The sequence below is a fragment of the Uranotaenia lowii genome, chromosome 1 (genome assembly GCF_029784155.1).
Source record: "Uranotaenia lowii strain MFRU-FL chromosome 1, ASM2978415v1, whole genome shotgun sequence".
In the NCBI taxonomy this organism is placed as follows: Eukaryota; Metazoa; Arthropoda; class Insecta; order Diptera; family Culicidae; genus Uranotaenia; species Uranotaenia lowii.
This window is the reverse complement of record NC_073691.1, coordinates 10,743,202-10,767,769: the sequence shown is the minus strand read 5'-3', so window position 1 is coordinate 10,767,769 and position 24,568 is coordinate 10,743,202. Positions and strand designations below refer to the sequence as shown.

The window sequence follows — 24,568 nt, the reverse complement described above, 5'->3', positions numbered from 1 at the left end:
GGTTAAATGTATGGCTTAGAAGAGTTTAATCTCCTCTAATTTCATTTTCTGATGTATTCGTTATCATACGCCAGTCGTGGTTCTGGAATTTACTGCACTAGTTTCGTGCATGTGCTTTCGTAAATATCGCTTAAATTAAAAATAATGTTCAAAACTACTCGTTACTGTACAGATAGCCAAAGGGCTTTAAAATCGCTTCCCATGTCCAGTTTATAAATACATCACAAGTTAATAAAAAAGCCTTGCTGTCACATCGGATTGCTATGTATCAAAATTCACCTACTTATGCACTCTTCAAAGCTGCATTTTAAATTTCACTTTAAAGAAACTCATAGTAGCTATCTGACCAGAGCACTAACTGGTCTGTAAAAAAATACAAACTTTGTATAATGAATCTCCTGTTTGGTTTAACTATGATTCTGAGGTAGTAGGTACTACCTATATTTTCCTTCCACCTAGTGTGTGATTGCCCTTTTTTGACATTTCATTGGTATGTCTGACTTTAAGTTAGAAAGTTATAAAGAAAAAAAAATCATTTCAAATGTAATTTTATGAAGTGCAAATGCTTGAAATCACTATGTGGATAGGCTAAATGCCAACTTAAATCATTTAAAATCATTTAAATTTATAAGTCCTCACTGTAGCATCCTGGTCGGAGCATTCTCTGATCAGTGTAAAATCAAATCTCCTCAAATAATTTATGATTCTTAAGATTCTTTCCAACATACACATAACTGTCTCTCGTTCGCTTTATAACTTTTCTGTACTCTGCCTATCATGTAATAATTGAATCTAATTCTAAGAATTTAAACTAAAGTAACATTTTGTCACTCTTTACCTCATAAGAGCTTTAACGCTTAAAAATCCCTATGTGGATAGGCTTTATGCCTTACTTTGTCAAGAACTCCCATGTGGATAGGCTACATGCCATGTTTAATACATTGAATTTATTTTCTTATCCTTTTTATAGGTTTTATAGATTTCTCAGGTATATGATGAAATCTGTAAAAAAAGGCTAGGCACAATTTTCCCGTTTGTTTGGATAACGTGCCGCTTTTAAGCCTAACCCTTTTCTGATACCTGAAATGATTCCTATTAAAATAGTTTTTCATTTCAGTACAGGGAATAACCTTTGTGTTGATGAATTTATGAAATTTTATACGAATGCCTTTTGGCTCAAAAAAAGCCCCAGCATTCATCCAGAGGGCCATGGATGTCAGGTTGCCGAAATCATAGAAAAAAAATATAATTTCAAATAAATTAATGAACTCGTTCGCGACATAAAGACTTGGCAAATCTGTGAATATTTTTAAAATTCTGTTTTATGTGTCACAGATTCTGTGATAAAAATTCGGTCAAAATTCGGTGAAATTATAGATTTTTCTGTGATTTTCTGCAACCTTGCATCCATGGGCCTCTGGATGATTGCTGGGGCATGATTTGAGCCAAAAGCCACTCGTATAAATTATATTTACCATGATTTTCGAAAAATGCCTCTGAGATTTATTACTATGTGATAGAAGAAAACCAGAGCGGGGTAAAATCGCTATTTCCGCCAAGTTGATGAAATTATTTTGAATTTTGGATATGGAGTAGTTGTTAATTATTGCTTGTTGGTTTAAATTGCTATAGTCTAGGGGCTAGGATATTTTTTTTCCTAGCACATCTGTCTTTCTAACGTTCTTTGACCAAATTCACCTTTTTTTAATTGTGCGACAAACTAACATTTATGTGAAACATTCATTTTAAAAATTAAAGGAACATATGGATGGGCAAGAATCTGATTTGTTTCCAGCACACAGATTTTAGATGGTCATAAGGCATAAATCTTTTAGAAAATTTAGTTTCGGTTTTGCTCAGCACTGAGAAAATCCTGTATAAGAATATGTGCAATGGCCTCTTCCTCAAATTAAGGATTTCACCACCAATGAGGGTCTTCATTTTTTTACAATTTGTTTTGAACCACCTCCTTTTGAAAAAGTGTAGAAAACTTTTGTTTTCTACTTGTAATTTTACCAATTTTTTTTCTCACCTTCAGCGCTCCTAACTAAAAAGCTAGTCATATTTCATCTCATAGTGTTGACTCCAGCAAGCGCTTTAGACAACAAATTTCAAATCGGGTGAGCTTTGAGAACCTATCTAAGGCAAAAATGGGCAAGAATGATCTGTACAGAGGCCTATGTAGATAAAGACTAAAGATAGCATTCATCTTCTTTCAGTACACCTGGCAGTTTTTAGCGGATTGTATCACGAATTTTGAAGTTAGTAGATGAGAAATTGCCGGCAGTTTTTTTTCTAAATTTATGTGTATTTCAATCGAAAACGTTCACTGAAGAAGGTAGTAAGTTGCTATCGACATACAGTTATATGAAATTTTCATTTACCGTGGTTGAATTAAAAGGAATCTTTCGATTGCTTTGATTCAGTCTACATTTTGATAATTTTTTTTAGAAACGTCGCTGGTGAACTGACAGCAGAACACAGGCTCGCGACAATCTAGTACTCGAATTTTCCATAGTCGGAAGGAAATTGAAAGTCGGAAGTGCGGACTTCCGAAGTGAAATTTAGTGATAATACAAAGCTCCATGAGTCTACGAGGCTCGTAAATCATTATTTAGCTGCAGGATATCTTGAACATGAGGAGGTTGTACTATCCATATGCTTAAATCTTAGACAATTTCTCCCGGCTATGCCCAATTCCATGAGGCTTTCTGGAATTGGATAGATTGCTTCCGTTCCCACAATTAGATAAAGTTATCGGCTATGGTACGGCAACCTCCTTTTGATGTTGGGCATATAATACAAGCCCAACGTATTAGATTTGATCCGGCTCGAAGGACCGCAAGCCTGAATCCCTGAGGTACTTCAGCTCAGAACCGTGAAGCGAAGGGTCAAACTATGTTTGACGAGGAATGTTGAAAGTACGAAGAATGCTTTAACAGTTCAAAGAGTATTTCCTCACCTTTTCGAAGAACGAAACAGCAGAAAGAAGTGGTGGTGAAATTTTGAAACAAACAATTTTTTGAACAAGTACAGTAGAGTCGTTGCTGAAACTTCTGAAAGGTAAATGTAAGAATCGATGCAGGCAAAATTGGCGTAGAGTTTTTTAAAAAGTGTGACACACAATAGGCAATGATTGTGTGAATCTGAAGGAGTCAACTTGAAGTTAGATTGAGTGCTTTTGGGCTAAAACATACTTCACATTGAACCCTTACTTCGACCCTGGTTGCCAACCCTGACAACAGAGTTTACATACAGCTACAAGCACGGCGGTTCGTCGCTACTTGCCGATATCTTGAGGCAGAGATAGCGCTGCGGATAGGCTCGTGATACGATTCGTTTGATATCATTCAGTAGTACTAACGAGCGCATCGTCGGTCGGTTGTCGTCCAGCTTGTGTCGTTGCGGGGAATTTCTTGGGGTTAGCTGGGTTGATTTGGGAGATTTGCACACCGGGGGACCGAAGGTGTTAATTGGGCTGTTTATCTCAAGATCCCACCCATAAACACCACACACACCCTTCGAGCTTTAGAAACCGAACCAGATAGAGTGATAGAAATTACGATCGATCAAATGATTACCACCATTCAATAAACGGTTCCCGATAATCGGTGTCTGTCGGATTATTTTTTTCCTCTTTATTACAAAATTTAAGCACATCTACAACAGTGTGATACAAATGTGATTATATTTTTTTATGTTTGTGAAAAACAGCTCATTTGTAACGGCCCATAATCGAGGGTGGATCATGCGACCGGTGCCCGATTAGCACCTGGATTCAAATGAGCCCTGAAAGTGCTGCGAAAATCTACGGCCACAGCAGATGGTTGATCGTGAAACATAACAACAACAAAACCGACACCGACAATCACAACAACATGCAATCAATAGTGTCACGATCGCCAAAGTGAAGCAGAAGAAGATCTAAACAAGTGGGGCTGGAAATTTTCGTTCTAGAAAAGTGTGTGTTGTTTCATTCATAGAAAATTACAACAAAAAGTAGGGAACCATCAAAGTAGGCGGCATGGCGGATGAAGAATCGGTGTTCGGATTGAACGATGCCACCAACAATGAAAATTCACAGGGCCAAACCTACCAAAAATCGTCGTTTTGGTGCTGTTGGAGAAAGGTAAAATCAATGGAACAAGATTAGGGTTGATTCATTACTCAAACTTGAAAGAAAAAACGGCGATTAACAAGAGCAACCTCTTTTGTGAGGCAACTTTGCAGCAATTACGACAAAAACTTGGCAATGTTAACAGCGTTATCTTATCATCACACCAAATGGTGACCAAATAAGTTTCTTTGGTGAATTCATTGGAAATGAGGTGGTACTTTTTTGTTATCTGCTGCTGGAATCGTACGATAATGGAATAAACACTAAAATCGCTATTGGAATCGTATTCAAGTGCTTAATCTAAAAGTTTTGTTGTTAGCATAAAGAAAAGGGTTTGCCTGTGATCCGATTTTGAATAAAAATTGTTTTGAATCACACAGTAGAATGTTACTCCGAAGAAGAGGCCAAAATTTGGTTTTCAATCATAAAAAGAATCACAAATCGGGGTTTAGTATAAAACATTAAAATTTTCATTTGAGGATTCAAACCTCAGTGATTTAGATATTTAAAGGGCGAACATGAAATTATTGCGACACATTTAACAGGGCATAACATTTTCACCATCGGGTAAAAATCAACCAAATTTTGCACACTTGCTTTTTGATGTGTATTGTTGACATGCTGTCAAATTCGAAGTCGTGTTTTTCGATTCAACGAAAATGGAGGTGAACCAACGCGAGTCGAGAGAACAAATTCTTTCCAAACACCGGGTTTAACTTGACCTGTCGCACCGGCAGGTCAAGGGGGAAAACGTTGAACATTCATCATTCAACTTTCTCCAGAGTGTTTAAGCGGTTTCAGGAACGATTGACGTTGGACCACGGCAAAGGAGCTAGAAGAAAACCGGGACCGGAGAACAAAAAGACGGAGGGAAAGGTGAAGCGAATGATTAAAGCAAATCCAAACGTCTCAAACAGATCAGCTCAAGCGTTGGACTGAGCATTTTGATCAACTTTTCCGAGTTACAAGTAGCAATGGCCAACAGAACCCGCAGCTCGAGGCGCCCACAGTAAGTCGCATTAATGGCGTCAACTCGGAAGCGCCCTCGCTGGCTGAAATAGAAGCGGCAATCAAGGACATGAAACCCAACAAAGCGCCTGGAATCGATTGCATTCCTGCTGAAATGCTCAAAGCCGACCCTGCCCTATCAGCACAAATGTTGCACCGTCTTTTCGCTGACATTTGGGATACTGCAACATTCCCGGCCGACTGGATGCAGGGTATCCTCGTAAAGGTCCCAAAGAAAGGAGACCTAACAGAGTGCGGTAACTGGCGTGGCATAACTTTGATCTGTACAACCCTCAAAGTACTCTGCAAAGTGATCCTGAACAGGATCCAGGAGAAAATCGACGCTACACTCCGACGGCAACAAGCTGGATTCCGATCCGGACGATCATGTGTGGACCACATCACTACGCTACGAATAATACTGGAACAAATCAACGAATTCCAGGACTCTCTTTTGCTGGTGTTCGTTGATTTCGAAAAAGCATTTGACCGACTGAACCACGAAAACATCTGGGCTGCTCTTAGACGACGAGGGGTCCCAGAGAAACTAGTCCATCTCATCGAAGCACAGTACGAGGCGTTTTCGTGCAAGGTCTTGCACGACGGTGTCTTGTCTGAACCAATCCCGGTAACTGCTGGAGTGAGACAAGGATGTATTTTGTCACCGCTGCTTTTTCTCATCGTAATGGATGAGATCTTGACTGGATCGATTGACTGTAGACCAAACCGAGGATTGCCGTGGAATCCTTCAACCATGGAGCAACTTAACGACCTTGACCTGGCAGACGATATTGTTTTGCTCGCCCAAACACAACAAGACATGCAGAGCAAACTCGACGACCTCACCGAAAGCTCCAAGGCAGCAGGTCTCAAAATCAATGTCGGAAAGACCAAGTCGATGGAAATCAATACAGAAAATCGTTCCAATTTCGTGGTAGCTGGACAACAGGTTGAGACAGTGGAGTGCTTCCAGTATCTTGGTAGCCAGATTACGCCTGATGGTGGGACCAAGAAGGACATCGAGACCCGGATCAGAAAAGCCCGATTTGCGTTTGCGAGTCTCCGAAACATCTGGCGGTCACGCCAGATCTCTCTACGAACTAAGATTCGAATCTTCAACTCAAACGTCAAATCCGTATTGCTGTACGGGTGTGCGGTGACGACGCGAAAATTGCAAGTTTTTGTGAATCGCTGCCTGCGGAACATCATCCGCGCTTGGTGGCCTGGCAACTGGATCTCAAACGTTGAACTTCATAGCCGGTGTCATCAAAAGGCGCTAGAAATCGAGATTCGGGAACGTAAGTGGAGATGGATTGGGCACACGCTGCGAAGAGATGAAAACGAGATTTGCAGAGAGGCGCTTGACTGGAATCCAGATGGGCATCGGAGAAGAGGCAGGCCCAAAAGCTCGTGGCGGCGAAGTCTAGCCACTGAAATCCGCACAGTTGACGAGAACCTTGGCTGGCAGCAAGTGAAGACGCTGGCTCCGGATCGCCAGCAGTGGAGATCTTTTATCTCAGCCCTATGCGCCGGTCAATCGGCGTTGGACCCTTAGGTAGGTAGGTAGGTAAACGTCTCAAGCCGTGATTTGGCTAAAAAGATCGGCATGTCGCAGAGCTGAAGCTTAGTTCTTTTAGAAATGGGACACTTTCTTTTGGTAATAGCTCGTTTACTAGTAATCGGACATTTAAAATTTTGACAGCATTTTGTTGCCTGTGAAAATCAGTAACAGACCTATTTTTTTCAAAATTTCAAATTCATGCGTTTTTTAGATATTTACGATGCAAGAGAAAAAGAAAAAAAAATATCTTGCACAGTAGAGTGCCCCAAATGACCCGACTTTTGAAAAAGTTATACGCTGCAGGCTAAAATTGATCCTTAGCCTAGTACAAGATCTCATGCCAAATTTGGACCAGAACGGATCACGTTTAGGGGTCGCTCAACGAGCCTAAAGTTTGTATGGGATTTTGAGACATTTTGTTCGGGAGAAACATGAAAAACCAGTTTTTCATCAATAACTTTGGTTCCCGTCGGCCGAAGTCTTTCAAAAACGGGTTTTCTTAAAGCCTAAATTATGACAAATATTTCATGCAAAGACTGCATCTCGATAAAAGTTAAGATAAGAAAGTTATAAGGCTTCAAAAATGAGCTAACTTTTTTAACGGTGGTATTCAGCACTGTTAATGAGGCGTCAATATGTTCGACCGCCTCGACTGATTAACAGTGATGAATACCATCCTTAAAAAAGTTAACCCATTTTTGAACCCTTATAACTTTCTTATCTTAACTCTAATTGAAATGCAGTCTTCGGATGAAATATTTTTCATAATTTAGGCTTTGAGAAAACCCGTTTTTGAAAGAAATCTGCCGACGGGAATCAAAGTTATTGATGAAAAACTGGTTTTTCATGTTTCTCCCGAACAAAATGTCTCAAAATCCCATACAAACTTTAGGCTCGTTGAGCGACCCCTAAGCGTGATCCGATCTGGCCCAAATTTGGCATGAGATCTTGTACTAGGCCTAGGATCAATTTTAACCTGCAGCGCATAACATTTCACAGGTTTTGAATTTCCCATACAAATTTGGGGCAGTCTATTGCACAGTTTCCTTCAAAAATCATCATTATCAAATGGATAGCTGACAAAATCGTTGATTGTTCAAAGAATTAGTGTTTGTGAGTAGTGGAAAAGTATGAAAACACTGTTGAAAATGTTCACAAAGTTCAAATCAAGCATTGTAGTGAAGCACGTGATCGGCAACTACAGTTAAGGGTTATCAGGGAAGACACGTCTCAGGCCAGAATTTTTAACTTTGGATAAACGAAAAACTAAGTGTAGATTGGTGAAATGTCCAACAATTTTTTTCTCTGATAAGCTGCCAGTGTTGCCTAATTATTTTTTATGATAGTTCCAGAGCTCGTGAGTTCGTACGGCAATGAGACAGGTGATTTCTGAAGGACGACAAAACTTATGAAAAACCCTATATTAAACAAATTCCAGGGTTTGAATCCCATAACAGACATGCTCGTGGTAAGGTCCCGAGCATATTAATGTATTTATTTGCTGGTTATTTTGTATAAAATATAATGATTTGCCAAGATTTTGCTCCTATGGAAAAAATAACAGTTTTTAAAACAAAAACATTGATTTTGGCTGTTTTTAAAAGCTTAAAAAGAGTAATCTTTTATGTACTCTTCGCAGCCTACGATCTATGCTAACAGAGTATACTTTAATATTAATCTTTTGAGGGTTTTACTTCGTTTTTGTCAGATTTTGTAAGCTGAAATTCCATTAGAAAATCTTTTAAGTGACTCAAAAATGATCAAGTTTTGTTAATTTTGAAACAGCATCATCCACTAAATTGCCTTTAGTTTCTTTTAAAAGATAAGTATTGAACCAAAAAGTAGTAGAATTTGATGGAGGAGGATGTAGCCACCTAGCATACAGATTGGACGAAGAAAAAGTTGAAAAAACTGAACAATATCATGACAGAAAAAAGTGTGCGCTGGCCGATAGGTGATGCCAAGAATAAAATAGAGATTTTTCTTACAAAAAACGATAAATATTTTTTTCATGAATTATCATAAGATTACCTTCATTTCCTCCATAGAAAAAATTTTGATCAAACGAATGGTTTTTGAGATACACGCATTCGTAACTGTCCCATTTCTAAAAGAACTAAGCATTACGTCCAGAATGCAAGAAGAGAGCTGGACTACATACATACAAAGTACAGAACTTCGCAAACCGTGATGAGCGGCAACAATCGACGGCTAAGACTCGGGCACGGAAGCTCTACGAGAAGATGCTGACAAAATATGGCTGCTGTGCGATGGACGACGAAACGTATATAAAAGCCGATTTTTGGCAAATTCCGGGGTTAGAGTTTTTCACCGGCAAAAGCAAGTTCTTTTTTTTCTGGGATTTTAAGCGTCTACGGCTTGTTCATCCCCTTCTCCTCCGTGGCTAGTTGTTATATTTCTTGCATTAACTTAGTGTTTTTGAGGAAAATTAACAGACGTTTTCCTTCTTGTGGGCAGTTTGATAGGATTTGTCGGATATGGATTGCCAGGTTGCAATCAAGCCGGGCTTGAGCATAGATGTCGCAATCTGTGAGGATGTGCTTGATGGTGTTTTGTGTGTTGCAGCTCGGACAAATTGGAGGTCGAAAAGGTGAGAATTGGTTAAGCGGGTACGTCCTATTCGAAGCCTTGTCAATGCTACTATTTCGACCCGTTTTGGCTGGTCGGTCCATTTCCTGGTACAGTTTTTGATCTCACGTAATTTCGGATGTCTATTTTCATCCCATGCTAGTTGGATGCCGTTTGTTATACTTCTGTATGCGTCCTTTTGAAGGATTGGAATATCAGGTAGTTCCAATTTAGTGCCTTCTTGTGCCAGACGATCAGCGGCCTCATTCCCAGGAATACCCAGGAATGACCTGATATCCAGGTCAGTGTGACGTTCTTGCCGACTGCCCGATCTGATATGGATGATCCATGGGTGTTTCATATTCCCTGCAGAGGCTGCTTTAAGAACGCTGGCTGAATCAGAGAATATTACTGAAGGTCCTGAATCAGGACAGGAGTTGTTTACTGCATCCGGTATTGAATATGCTTCTGCGCTAAAAACAGAGCAAGTAGATGGTAAGGGAAAACCCCTGTTATGTTGTTGGTCGAAGATGCCACTTCCAACCTTCGAGTTTTCAGTCTTCGAACCGTCAGTGTAGATATGTGGTATGGACTTAAATTTACGCTCAACTAAGTGGCGGAAGACAGGTTGTACGGTCGTTGAGGGTTACCCAGCTTTTATTTGTTTAGCCAAGCTGAGATCAATTGTAGGAAGTTTTTCGTTCCAGTATCGAAAAGGCTTATTCATTCGGTTGCATATATCAGGAAGGATTATGTTGCAATGGTTCTTAAGCATTGTATTAGTTCTAGCTCCTAGTGGGGAATCTCTGGAGCCACCAGTGGCAAGCCATCTCAAAGGTTTGGCAGTCATATTCTTCGTGATGAGGTATTTGAAGGAAGTTGGACACATTCAGACATCATGGAGATAATAGGACTGGTTCTAAATGCGGAACTGATCGTTCGAATACACTGATTGTACAGGGGCTCCAATTTATTCAGGAGTGTAGACTTTGCTCGACTAACAAAGCCGAGTCCGTATGGTAGAATCCAGCCATGTAGAAAGCGGAATAGAGAGTCTCGACTTGCGGAGCTGGTGTTTTTGCACAGAAATCGGAGTATTTTCAGTTTGTTGATGGAATTTTTGAGGTCAAGATGCCGTTTGAAGTTCAGGCAATCATCAATCCAAATGCCAAGCAGTCTAGTTGAGCGAACAAGGGGTATGTACAAATATGGTTTCACCACAAAGAGTGAGAGTTGGGAGTTTGTTTAGTTTTCTGCGATTTGGGCCTAGGTGTAGGAGATTGGATTTGGTGGGGGAAAATACGAAACCGGTTGCAGGTGCCCAGTTTCCTATAATATTAAGGGCCTTTTGTAGTTTTTTACGAGCGGAACGGATAAAGGGCGCGGATGAAAGGAGTAGGATGTCGTCAGCGTATATCATGGTTTCAATGTTGTTGGGAATATTTTTAAAAAAGGAATCAATAGCTATGATGAACAGTGTGGGTGTAATGACAGACCTGGTGGGGAACAACGGAGTGTTTGACGATGATTGGAATCCATTTATAAGGACTTGGTTGGGACGGTTCGGCAAAAAGTTCTCGATATATAGGATCATACGTCCATTTATGCCCCAATCAGAAACAGTTCGGATTATCATCGTTCGATCAACTCGATCGAAGGCTTTGAGATATCTAGCGACAGAACTTTCAGATGACTACCGTCATGTATAGTTTTTTCCAGAATGGATTCAAAGTGACAGAAGTAGTCATCGGTAGACCAACCTGGACGGAACGCAAATTGTCGCTTGTCTAAGCGCTGACCTTTATCAAAAATGGCCTGTGAGCGTAGATTAACCATACGTTCTATGATTTTACCGGAACAATCCAGTAGGGTAATAGGTCTACAGTTATCTAAGTGGTGGGGATCAAGTTTTGGTTTAGGTATAGGGATTACAAGGCCATTCTCCCAACAATCGGGGATTTCACCTTCTCTCTAGATTTTATTGATAATTTGTAAGTTGATTAGTTTTGCTGAGAGGGAGAGATTTTTTAAAAACGGGTAACCAACCTCATCGGGACCAGCTGAGAGGCCCTTGACTTTCTTTAGAGCAAACTCTAGTTCTTCCAGTGTGAAGTCGGAGTTGTAGTCTTGGTTGTGGTCATCGGATAGAGTGGTGATGTTAGGGGGGAAATGATTTGTAGGGGATGAGATTATTGATGAGAAGTGAGTAAAAAAAGCTCCGGCAAGGAGAGGTGGGTCGTTTGTGTGTTGACAAGTAGGATTCGCCCTTTAGCAAGGTCTCATAAAAGTAAACAAAACAAACAATTACTTTGAGGATGCACTGTTCGATGTAAAAGAGTTGTTGTTGTTTATATGGGCAGAAGTCGTTTCCCAATACAGCTCCGAAAAATCGGTGAATTTTATGGTGTAAACAACAGCTTCGTGCAACCTACAGTGCTTATCCCGGAAGAATTGTGGTTGAAGTTTCCGCGAATGTGCAGTTCCGGTAGAAAATAAACACGGACTAAACGTAAACTGTGGCACAAAATCCGGAAACCTAATCGTCGTACGCGGTCAAACACAATCCATTTTGTTTCCCCGTCTTTGTTCTCGCTGAATACCGCGCAGAGTTGTTCGAAAAAGCTCCGATTATAAGCTCTATAAGTTTGGATGTTTACGCATCGTCAGGTGCGGGCGGGCTTCAAAAATACTACACGCTGAGAATATTTCACACGCTACCTGTCAAAAAAAGAAAAACTTTGTCGCCGAAATGGATGTGGATGAAATCATATGTACAATTTGTGAAAAGTTCGAAAAAGATCCTGCTAATGTCTTGGAATGCATGCAGTGTTGCAAATGTCAGCACTTCAGGTGTAAAAACATCATCGGCAACGCTATCCGTAAAATGAAGAAAAAAGATTACTTCTGCTCTGCGGATTGTCAGTTGATGTTCACAAGAAGCAGCGGAACTAAGCTTGCTGAAGAACGGGTTATCGACGAGATGAAGAGGCTTTTCAGTGAGATACGAGAACTCAAACTGGCAAATATCGAAACACAGGAAACCCTTAAAAGCGCAGTGAACGAGATTGAGAAGAGCCAAGAATTTCTGGCTAGTAAATTCGACTCCATTCTAAACGAATTTGGTGAGCTGAAATCAAATCAAAAAGTCTTAAAAACAGACATATCCAATGTCCAGGAAGATTGTATCGACTTACGGGAAACAGTGGTTACTCTCGAAAAGGAGGTTGATAAACTTAGCCGGAAAACCCTTGAAAAAAATGCAGTTGTCCTTGGGGTCCCTGTCAAAAATGATGAGTCCCCGAGAAGTGTGTTCGCCGCGATAACTTCGTTGTTGGACTGTAAGCTACCGGATGATGCTATTGTAGACGTCAAACCCAATGCAAAAAATCCACCCATGAAGGTGCTTTTCAAACATGAGGAGTACAAAGAAGCAGTTTTCAATAAGAAAAAAGAGTATGGACCGATGGCAGTTTCAAAACTAGGAAACAGCTACGAAGGAACTGGAAAAATCGTTCTACGGGACGAATTGACACCAAACGGATTGGCCCTTCTGCGAGAGGTGAAAAAACGCACAGGAGCAGCTGGATGTACAATTTGTCTGGCCCGGCCGAGACGGAGTCATTTTAATAAAAAAAAAGACAAGCCTCCAAGATCCAGAAAATTAGGGACTTGAACGATCTGCAGAAGTTACTTCAACCGTGCTCCAAAAGAACTATGGCCTTCTCGATGTCGGATTCCTCTTTACTGTCCTCTTCGGTCATTGAACCTCTAGCCAAGCGCCGCTAACAACTTCCAAACTTCAGTAATCTGTAATAAATAATTGTATTCGCACCCAATATTATAAATTTAGCTTACCAAAGCCAGAATGATTGTTTTATCAATAAAAATAACTTAAGTAAAAAAGGTGGTCTTAAATTACTTCAATGGAACATCCGAGGCATGAACAACTTAGAAAAGTTCGATATCCTTAAACATTTCCTTGATTGTTACCATAGCGAAGTTGATGTGTTAGTAATAAGTGAGACTTGGGTAAAAAACGGAGACTCAGAAATCTTCAAAATTCAAGGTTATGAAAGCTTTTTTTCTTGTCGTGATACCTCACATGGAGGTTTAGCAGTCTATGTCCGCCTCGACAAGAAATGCGAACTCGAAAAGATTGAATCCGATGAAGGATTCCACTATATTCGCTTGAAAATATACACATATGGTAGAAAAATTGAATTGCATGCCGTATATCGTCCACCATCGTACTGCTTTATGGATTTCACAGAAAAATTGGAAGCCTATCTTAGCGACAGCAACACCAATCCAAAAAAGTGCGAAAGTAAAATATAACTGGGAGACACAAATGTTGCAGTAAATTTATCCGACAACAGCACGACCGGAGAATTGTTACCAAACGTTTCACGATGGTCACAAAAAATGATTCTTAGATTAGTCTAACATAAAATAAGAAAAATAAACTTTGTATAGTAACGGAAATATAAAATTTTGTTTGCATAATGGTTCATTGAAAATATTGTTGGTAAATGTAAATTATTTTCTTATTAAAATATTGTCATTTTTGTTTAACATAGATTTAAGTAAACAACACTAACATATTAAAATCTTCCAACCGTTTAATTAATCGTCGATAATTTGCGATTTATATTTGTCGAGACTCTGCACGAAGTCCGAAAGATGTACTAACAGAAAAGTGTACCGGAAAAACCGCAACGAAAAAGAGGCAAAACGACCCACTAAAATTCTAAACCCTTTAAAATAAAAACGCTTACGACACGAATGGACATTGAACAGAACCAGACGTTACTTTGGACAACGAGGGATAAGTACTGGATGTTTCCGGGATTGGAGAGAAGGATTTGGGGAGAAAGAGAGTTTTGGATGGGATCGAGAGGAGTTCGATGGGTTCTTGGGCGGATGCTGAAGGAGGGCTCGTTCACTTTGGTCAGGATCAGTAAAGAGACAACACAAAATCAGTCTCGTGATATTTAACAGCTATATTGTGCGCGTGCAAGTTAAAACTAAAGCCAAAAAGGTGGATTTATTCCCCAAAGTGAAAGCCAAAGTGAATAATAGATTCTGGGGCACCTTTCGCCATTATCAAGTGTGCTCCCGGAATAGTGGCGATTTGTTAATTTTTCCTGGGGGACCCACAGTCTAAAATCGGTGTACCACCTTGACAAAGCCACGAGCCGTGTGTAACATATGTCGCATGTTACACGTGACATAAAGCACATCTGACGTCGAAACACAAAACTCGTCGGGAAGATCGCAGACGAAGCCGAACCGAAGTCGAGAATCGCCCGAAACTACATCCGAAACTGCACCATAACCTGACACGCTCGGACGGAGCGTCGTCATACCGTCGGAACCCAGGAAGAACCTCCCGACGCCTGCAGGCTGAGCCATGGTAACTCACCCCGTCTTTGAAGGTATGTTACGGAAAATGAACTCCTTTCTCCAATCCTCCTCATCATCAATGGGCCCCAACGATCGTCGAGTTTAGTGGTACCACGTGGGTTTAAAATAAAAGTTTATAGAATGAAATTCTCCAACTTCTTAATCTAATTCGAATGAACCATATCTCTAGTTCCGTTGAGAATCCCTTTATCGTGTCCACCTTGAATTAATATTGTTGGTCGATTAGTCTTCCCGTGGTCGGATGCCGGCCCTGAGATAGTAAAATAGCTGAGCTAACGGGTAGCAGGGATTCGTCCCAACTTTCAATTGGCGATCCACAAAATGATCAAATATTACAATCTTCAATTGTAATATTTTACCCCACCTCGGGAAGAGTCGAGATTTCGAATCGCATCTCGATAAAAATCGCTATTTCTCACTACAAAAGTTTTGGGCCCGGAAGGTTGTTGAGCCGTAGAGTAGAGTATAAAAAAAATTGCATTTGGAGTTGTTAAAAGTGTGCTATTGGTCGCAACGAGTGTTTTTTTGCTTGGTGGTTTCGCACTTGCCAGTTGAAGCCTTTGTTTGAGTTTAGAGAGAAACACGATCGAGTGATATTTTTTTACACACACGCCACAGAAGTATCATTATGGATACGGATCAACGCTATACGAGAAACAATATCCTCTTGGAGGCATTTAATTTGCGCGTTGATTTATTGAAAATAGATGAGTTGGATCACGAACTTAGGATCAGAGGAATTTTCACTCCTGAGAATTGGACACTTTCCAGGCGAAGAAGGGCTTTAGTAGAAGCTATAAAAAACGAAAGAAAACAAGGTCCATATAAACGAACTCTATTAGAAGACGCAATTTATGAGCTTAGCATTTGTGAATTGAAATTGGATACTTTAGAGAAAACGGAATTATGTTTGAACGCTGTACCTACTAAATGTCATGCCGCATTGCTGCATTTAGCAAATCGATTGTTAGCAATAATTGAGAACACGGAGGGTAAAATTAAAGATAGTTCAGAAGGATTTTTGGAGAAGATAATTGGTTATTTAAATAAATATTTTTCTGATTATCCTATTGGATCTAAGGAATACCTAAATATTATGTCTGAAACAGAAAATGGACCCTTAGAAAAGGAAGTCGAGTCTACGGTTGGTTTAGAACACAATAGTGAAGCACTGGAATTAGAAGGAGCAGTAGGAGGAATAAGGGAAACTAATAACCGGGAAGGGTTGTCCGAAATGGAAATGGACATAATTCGATGTCTTGAACGGTTGGGAATCGCGAATCCTTCCAAAGAAAAAGGAGGGACTAGTTCATTTAGTAACTCTCTGTTAGCTCTCGAGCAAGAACTAATTGAGCTTCGAAAATATCGCGAACAGCAGATCGAAAACGAGCAGAATAGACAGTCGAATAGGGCCTTGCCTTGGAACAATCCTTTGGATAATGATTCACAGGCTCGGTTAGGTGTACCGCCCCCGCATTTGAACACAGGCGCGTATCCTAAAAATTCAATGGCTGTTCAGTCAGTGAATCAATATTCAAGACCCATATCAGTAGCCAGCATTAATCATACAATTTATTCACAGGTCAGAAATCTAAATATTCCACCAACCACTGTTAAAGAAAATTATCAGAGCTTACCAGTTTCTAACGCCACTTTCGAATCATCGAAAAATAAACCGAACCCAACTTACTTTCAGAATTGCGACATTTTCCCATCTCGTCGCACATTGCCTGTGTCGCAGTGGAGTTTCGAAAGATACTCTGGGACTGACCAGGGAATGAAGTTGAATGAATTTTTAGGAACGATTACTCAATTATCAATATCGGAATATGTGTCGGAAGATGAACTTTTTAATTCGGCATTTCATTTATTTACGGGTCCAGCAGCAAGCTGGTACAGATCGATGCGTTACGGTGGCAGATTACGTGATTGGCCACATTTAGTTCAAGAACTTCGAAACACTTTTGTACACCCCGAATTAGACACACTAGTGAGGTCAAGAATTTATTTGAGGCGGCAACAAAGAAACGAAACGTTTCAAGAATATTATTTCGAGATGGAGAAGATGTTTCGATCCATGATTGTCGCGATGGACGAAAACGAAAAATTGAACGTTCTAAAAAGAAATTTACGATCGGATTATAAAAAAGCACTTTTGTGGAAGCATGTAGATGATCTTTCAGAACTTCTGGATGCAGGGCACAAGATTGATGCGTCTAACTATTCCATGTATCAAAAGGTATTTGGATTAGAAAAAACCGTTAATCTTGTTGCAAACACGTCGAACACACAATTTCCCAAAATGAACCATCAGAGTAATGCTAATCAACCGTCTTATAATAAAATGAATAATTGGAAAAATTCGGATAAGAAATCATCAAGTGTAGGAGCAAATTACGGAAATTATCAAAATGCCGATCGTAGGATCAAAAAGGAAACCCAGGCCGAGTCTGACATTCCGAGACCAGGCCCGTCCAAAGTTCATCGTACTTTGGAATATCTCGTCAAGGGACACCAACCTCCCGAACAGGGCGAATGTCTAAACTGTCGAAAACGCGGGCATCAAGTGGAAGAATGTCCAACATTAAAAGGTTTGATTTGCTACATTTGCGGGTTCAAGGGCTTCGATACTCAATACTGTCCGTATTGTAGAAAAAACGGTCTCCAGACGACCGAAAAACGCCGGCCGTCGGAGAAATCTGCGTAGATAGGACCTTTTGGGAACCCGTACCAGCCAAATATTACCAAACCCCAACTTCCGATATTTTACAAATCACACTTCCAAATTTTGCTGATAATAGACCATACGCTTTAGTGAAGATCCATGGTGTTACCATTAAGGGTCTATTAGATTCTGGAAGTAACAGGACAATTATTAGTAAAAAGCTATTTAAGAAGATTCGTTGCTCTAAAATTCAACCTCTTTCAGAACCATTAGAACTGCGTTCCGCAGATGGAAATTTTTTAAATGTAGTGGGAGAAATTTACCTACCTTTCACATTCGATGAGAGTACAAAGATCATCCCAACGATAGTAGTTGATGGATTGTTAATTGATTGCTTGTTAGGTATGAACTTCTGGACAACCTTCAATATCTATCCACAAGTTCAACAATGTTCCCTAATACAAAACGACGAAAATTCTGAACCCAACCCTGAATCAGTTTCGACTCTTTCTTCATCAGAATTAGCCGAACTTCAAAAAGTTAAATCCTTATTTAAAGTAGCACAACCAGATGTCTTGGGTACTACCCCACTAATCGAGCATCGGATTGAAATAGCCGATGAATGGAAGGATAAACCACCTCTGCGTTTATACCCTTATACCATGTCACCTAAAATTCGAGAAAAAGTAGCTGAAGAAATCAAGCGGATGTTAAGAATAGGAATTATCGAAAGATGTCAATCGGATTGGTCACAAAACGTTGTGCCCGTAATAAAACCGTCAGGCAAGGTACGCCTCTGCCTTGACGCGCGGAAGCTCAATGAGCGCACCGTTAAAAATGCTTATCCATTACCACACCCAGGCCGAATCCTGGGCCAGCTACCGAAAGCTAAATACCTCAGCACCATAGATTTGTCTGAGGCCTTTTTACAAATCCCCTTGGAGGTATCATCGCGAAAATACACGGCTTTTAGTATTCAGGGGATAGGGATGTTCCGTTGGACCCGTTTACCGTTTGGGCTGGCTAATAGTCCTAGCTGCCTTTCCAATTTGATGGACCAAATATTAGGCAATGGCGAGCTCGAACCGAACGTTTTCGTCTACCTTGACGATATCGTCATTGTTAGCGAGACGTTCGGCGAGCATCTACGATTGCTTCGTGAAGTAGCAGGTCGCCTTGCCAGCGGAAATCTTGCCATCAATCTGGAGAAGTCGAAATTCGGCGTTAGTGAGTTGTCATTCCTAGGATACTTGCTTTCGACCGAGGGTCTTCGACCCAATCCGGAAAAGGTCAGGGCAGTAGTTGAATATGATCGTCCAAATACAGTTACTAAACTCCGCCGTTTCCTAGGAATGGCAAATTACTATCGCCGATTCATCGACGACTTCAGTGGGATAACATCTCCTCTTTCAGATCTCCTGAAAACTAAAGCCAAAACGATTTCATGGAACGAAAATGCTGAAAAAGCCTTCTGTCTTATTAAAGAGAAGTTAATCACTTCACCGGTACTCATAAGCCCGGATTTTACTAAGGAATTTATCATACAATCAGATGCAAGTGACGTTGCGGTCGCCGGTGTGCTCACGCAAAGCCTTGAGGGTCAGGAGAGGGTCATAGCATACTTTTCACACAAATTGACAACCCCTCAAAGGAATTATCATGCGTGTGAGAAGGAAACTCTTGCCGCTCTCCTGTCAATCGAAGCTTTCCGTGGGTACATCGAAGGCTCGCACTTCACTTTAGTCACCGATTCATCGGCACTAACGCACATCCTCAGAACAAAATGGAAAACCTCGTCACGTTGTATTAGATGGAGTCTTACGCTTCAGCAATACAACATGACAATCGTCCACCGAAAGGGTAAGGACCACGTGGTACCTGACGCGTTGTCACGTTGTGTTGCTGTTGTGAATGCTCGAGTCCTCTCTTCGTGGTACGAGGAAATGAAGACCAAGGTTCAGGAAAATCCCGACGATTTCGTAGATTTTCAAATACGCGACGATGTTCTGTACAAATTTGTTTCAGTTCCAGACCATCCCTATGACTACAGATTCGAATGGAAGCTGGTAGTCGCCCCAGAAAAGCGGGATGCTATCTTGAAGGAATGTCACGATGAAGCATTTCATACGGGTTTTGATAAAACAATAGCACGGATAAAACTTAAGTATTATTGGCCGCGTATGACCAGTGACGTTAAGGAGTATATTCAAAAATGCCAAGTGTGCAAGGAAGTCAAAGCAGCAAGCGTGCCAGTAACGCCTCCTATGGGCCAACAACGCGTAACAACACACCCTTGGCAAATTGTTGCCATTGATTACATTGGACCCCTCCCCCGCAGCAAAAAAGGGAACCAGCACATTCTTGTCACCCTAGATCTGTTCAGTAAGTGGGTAATGCTCACACCTGTTAAAAAAATAGACGCTACTTCCCTCTGCACCATCCTCAGAAACTACTGGTTCTATCGATACTCGACACCGGAAATCATTTTATCCGACAATGCTTCGGTATTCCTGTCCCGGGAGTTTAAGGCACTTCTCGAACGGTTCGAAATCCAGCATTGGTTGAGTTCTAAATACCACTCTCAAGCCAATCCGGTAGAGAGGGTAAATAGGACCATCAATGCTGCAATTCGAACGTACGTTCGTGAAGACCAAAAACTCTGGGATAGTAAACTACAGGAAATTGAAACCATCTTAAACACTTCGGTACACTCTGCAACGGAACTTACCCCTTATTTTGTACTACACGGTCATGAAGCATTTACCAAAGGTTCTGATCATAAATTATTCACTAAAGGCGCCCAAACTACTGAAGAAAGACAACAGTCTCAAAAAGAAATATTTAATAAAATTTACGATCTAGTTCAAACGAATTTAGAAAAGGCTCATGAAGCGGGCAGGACTAGATACAACCTTCGACATCGACAACATGCAAAGGTATTTCGGATAGGACAGCACGTATTTCGACGCAACATGAAGCTGTCCAACGCAGCAGAAAGCTACAATGCCAAATATGGACCATTGTATCTTCCTGCTACGGTGAGAGCTAAAATTGGAACGTCGTCATACGAACTGGAAGACAAGCAAGGAAAATCCCTGGGGGTGTGGCCCGCGGCCCACCTCAAACCAGGGTAGATTTATTTCACAGCACTAGCACTACTACAATTCAACACTTGAATACACAATTTTCCAGATAAATGAATTCTCCGATGGATAACATCAACGTCGACAGCGACAAGTCCTAGAAGTAATTTGAATAATATTTACAATTGAATCTTAATTATGTTCAACCAATTCTTACCTGTATTTTGTAACCATCGAGTAACATTATCAACCCAAGTCTGACCGGCAATTAACCGGTAGGGAAACCGGGACGGCACCAACGTCCATCTAAAAAGATTGCTCCAGCTAAGCAAAGATCGGAATAACATCGCTCGTTCTTTTGCTTTCGTGTTCGATTTCATAAACAACCAATCATGAAATGTTCACAAATATTAGAATCCCGTTTTACACTATTTTCACTCGCTTCTTACCTTTCCCTGAAAGTGGTTTCGATACACTTGTCAGTAACGGTATTCCAGATCCAGAAATAAGGAAGTAATCAGTATTTTTTCCTTCTTAATTAAAAATAATCAATTTGTTGAAATTGTAAGCTCGCCAATTTGTTTTGGTTTTCGTATAAAGTAAACATTGTGGGAATCGGCGTCGATGCCGGCGTCGACGTCGCGTGTGTGATCGTGAGTCCATGTCATTCCGCAGTCTTCGGTTGACGGTTCACATCTCTACTATTTCAGATAGGGTGGTTAGTGATCCACGAGGATTAGAATAGTTCAGCTGCTCAGTTAACGAGTTTATCGTTAAATTCGAGACAATTTCGAGTAACTTCGACTGAAAGATCGATCTGGTGTTGACTTAACTTGGTGGTCTTGCTGGAGGCCGGAGTCTCACGACATTGATGGCCAGTACAGGCTGTAATAGCACAGACAAACCTGAAAACTGAGCGGAGTTTTAATGGCGCAACGCTGATGCCCTATGACCCCAAGATTTACCAGTTAAGAAGACCCTTATCGTCTCCAGTCAAATAACGTTACTTATGAGAACTGTTTGGTTGTGAGTACCATCGTTCTGTTTGTGTCAGTATGACCAATATGTTAGTCTCGTAGTATCATGTGGTATGAATGGTTTGAATGAAGGCTAGAGTGAATGTTAGAAGACGCGTCAAATTGTTAGGGAATAAGAATGAATGGGAATGGAATGAATGAACGCAAATAAATAAATAAAAGAAAAGTGTAGGTTTTGTCTAATAAATTTAGGCAGTGTATGAAAAAAATTATATCACTCTGGATCAAAACCGGTAAAAAAAAAAAAAACGAAAAAAATATAAAAGGAAAATAAAACAAAAAAAAAATATTTAAAAATAAAGTAGGAAGCAAAGGAACATAAGATGTGATCAATAGGACGCAGTAGTAGTGATTGCTCCGACCCAACGGCTACCCTTAATAACCTGTGGGAACTACGATTAACATTAAAAGGACGAAAATTTTCTTGTGGAAATTTTTCTATCTCAAGCGGGGGGATAATTGTTACCAAACGTTTCACGATGGTCACAAAAAATGATTCTTAGATTAGTCTAACATAAAATAAGAAAAATAAACTTTGTATAGTAACGGAAATATAAAATTTTGTTTGCATAATGGTTCATTGAAAATATTGTTGGTAAATGTAAATTATTTTCTTATTAAAATATTGTCATTTTTGTTTAACATAGATTTAAGTAAACAACACTAACATATTAAAATCTTCCAACCGTTTAATTAATCGTCGATAATTTGCGATTTATATTTGTCGAGACTCTGCACGAAGTCCGAAAGATGTACTAACAGAAAAGTGTACCGGAAAAACCGCAACGAAAAAGAGGCAAAACGACCCACTAAAATTCTAAACCCTTTAAAATAAAAACGCTTACGACACGAATGGACATTGAACAGAACCAGACGTTACTTTGGACAACGAGGGATAAGTACTGGATGTTTTCGGGATTGGAGAGAAGGATTTGGGGAGAAAGAGAGTTTTGGATGGGATCGAGAGGAGTTCGATGGGTTCTTGGGCGGATGCTGAAGGAGGGCTCGTTCACTTTGGTCAGGATCAGTAAAGAGACAACACAAAATCAGTCTCGTGATATTTAACAGCTATATTGTGCGCGTGCAAGTTAAAACTAAAGCCAAAAAGGTGGATTTATTCCCCAAAGTGAAAGCCAAAGTGAATAATAGATTCTGGGGCACCTTTCGCCATTATCAAGTGTGCTCCCGGAATAGTGGCGATTTGTTAATTTTTCCTGGGGGACCCACAGTCTAAAATCGGTGTACCACCTTGACAAAGCCACGAGCCGTGTGTAACATATGTCGCATGTTACACGTGACATAAAGCACATCTGACGTCGAAACACAAAACTCGTCGGGAAGATCGCAGACGAAGCCGAACCGAAGTCGAGAATCGCCCGAAACTACATCCGAAACTGCACCATAACCTGACACGCTCGGACGGAGCGTCGTCATACCGTCGGAACCCAGGAAGAACCTCCCGACGCCTGCAGGCTGAGCCATGGTAACTCACCCCGTCTTTGAAGGTATGTTACGGAAAATGAACTCCTTTCTCCAATCCTCCTCATCATCAATGGGCCCCAACGATCGTCGAGTTTAGTGGTACCACGTGGGTTTAAAATAAAAGTTTATAGAATGAAATTCTCCAACTTCTTAATCTAATTCGAATGAACCATATCTCTAGTTCCGTTGAGAATCCCTTTATCGTGTCCACCTTGAATTAATATTGTTGGTCGATTAGTCTTCCCGTGGTCGGATGCCGGCCCTGAGATAGTAAAATAGCTGAGCTAATGGGTAGCAGGGATTCGTCCCAACTTTCAGAATATCTACGTATCCTTGAGTCGTGCAATATGTTCGTTACAAACAACGTTGTAACACGTCCATCGAGTGGAAACATCCTAGACCACGTAGTTTGCTCGGAAAGTCTCCTCTCGTCGGTCACAAACGAAACAATTCCTACTGATGCAAGTGATCATTCAGTAGTTATCACCACACTGTTTTTCAACCAACCACGCTCCGTTCAATTGCTGAACAAACAAATAACTAATCAGCATCAACTGAATACGGAACTAGGAGTTGCCCTTCTAAGTATTCCTCTAGTAACGGATGCCAACGGAAAAATAAGGTATATTATTGAAAAATACGAAGAAATAAAAAACAGAGCCACCAGAACGATAACCGTTGAAGCCAAAGTGAAGGCGCATTGTCCCTGGATGTCCGTCGATGTTTGGCAACTTATGTCAACCAAGGATAAGTTGCTAAAAGCAAGTAGGCGAAACCCCTCAGATCAACGGTTAAAAGACCTACTGAAACAGGCCTCCAAGAAACTCAACGATAAAAAGAGACAGTGCAAAAGAAACTATTACTTTAAACTTTTGCAGACTGCTACTCCGAAAAAGTCTTGGAAGGTATTAAACGAAATCTTGGGTAGAAATTCCAAAAGCTCAAGCCCTATTGGTAGACGGAAGAACCATAAATGATCCCTTGAAAGCAGCGGACTGCCTTAACGATTTTTTCTGCAACATCGGACACAACTTGGCTTCGGAGTTGAATAGCGACAAGGACATTTGTAAATTTAGCACATTACGATCTCACTTTCCATCGTTATTCATGAGGCCAACAACCGTAGAGGAAATTATCGTGTTGATCAATAATCTCAACACAAATAAGGCGCCAGGGCCAGACAAAATACCAGCTTCTACAATAAAAACCCACCATCTAGCTTTCGCACAAATTCTTAAGGATGTCTTCAACGAAATCATAGAGACTGGAGCTTATCCGGAAGCTCTCAAGATAGCACGAGTCACGCCGATCTTCAAGTCAGGTGACAAATCCAACCCATCCAACTACCGGCCTATCTCAACCTTGTCTACGATGAACAAAATACTGGAACAGCTGATATCAAGTAGACTAACGAACTTCCTAGAAGCTCAAAATCTATTAACCAACAGACAGTACGGGTTTAGGAAAGGATGCGACACACTCACCGCGACCGGAGAACTTTTGGAAGAGGTTTACTGTGATCTCGACAACCGACGCTACTCTGGTGCACTTTTTCTGGACCTCAAGAAAGCGTTCGACACTATCAATCATGAGCTACTTCTA

General features: G+C 40.7%; 1 protein-coding gene across 7 annotated transcripts in view; it reads left to right on the top strand.

The window, feature by feature from the left end:
* LOC129738160 (phospholipid-transporting ATPase IF) overlaps window positions 1–24,568 on the top strand; it is a 44,790-nt gene that overhangs the window by 11,334 nt on the left and 8,888 nt on the right. For 4 of the 7 annotated variants that reach the window (XM_055729348.1, XM_055729354.1, XM_055729349.1 and 1 more), the window contains exon 1: window positions 3,368–4,129. The exons of 2 other annotated variants lie outside the window; for them this stretch is intronic. In XM_055729348.1, coding sequence (XP_055585323.1) covers window positions 4,025–4,129 — 105 coding nt within the window. In that variant the 5' untranslated portion in view covers window positions 3,368–4,024. Of the gene's footprint in view, window positions 1–3,367; window positions 4,130–24,568 lie in introns of those variants that run through there. One more of the 7 variants, XM_055729347.1, reaches the window with a different exon arrangement.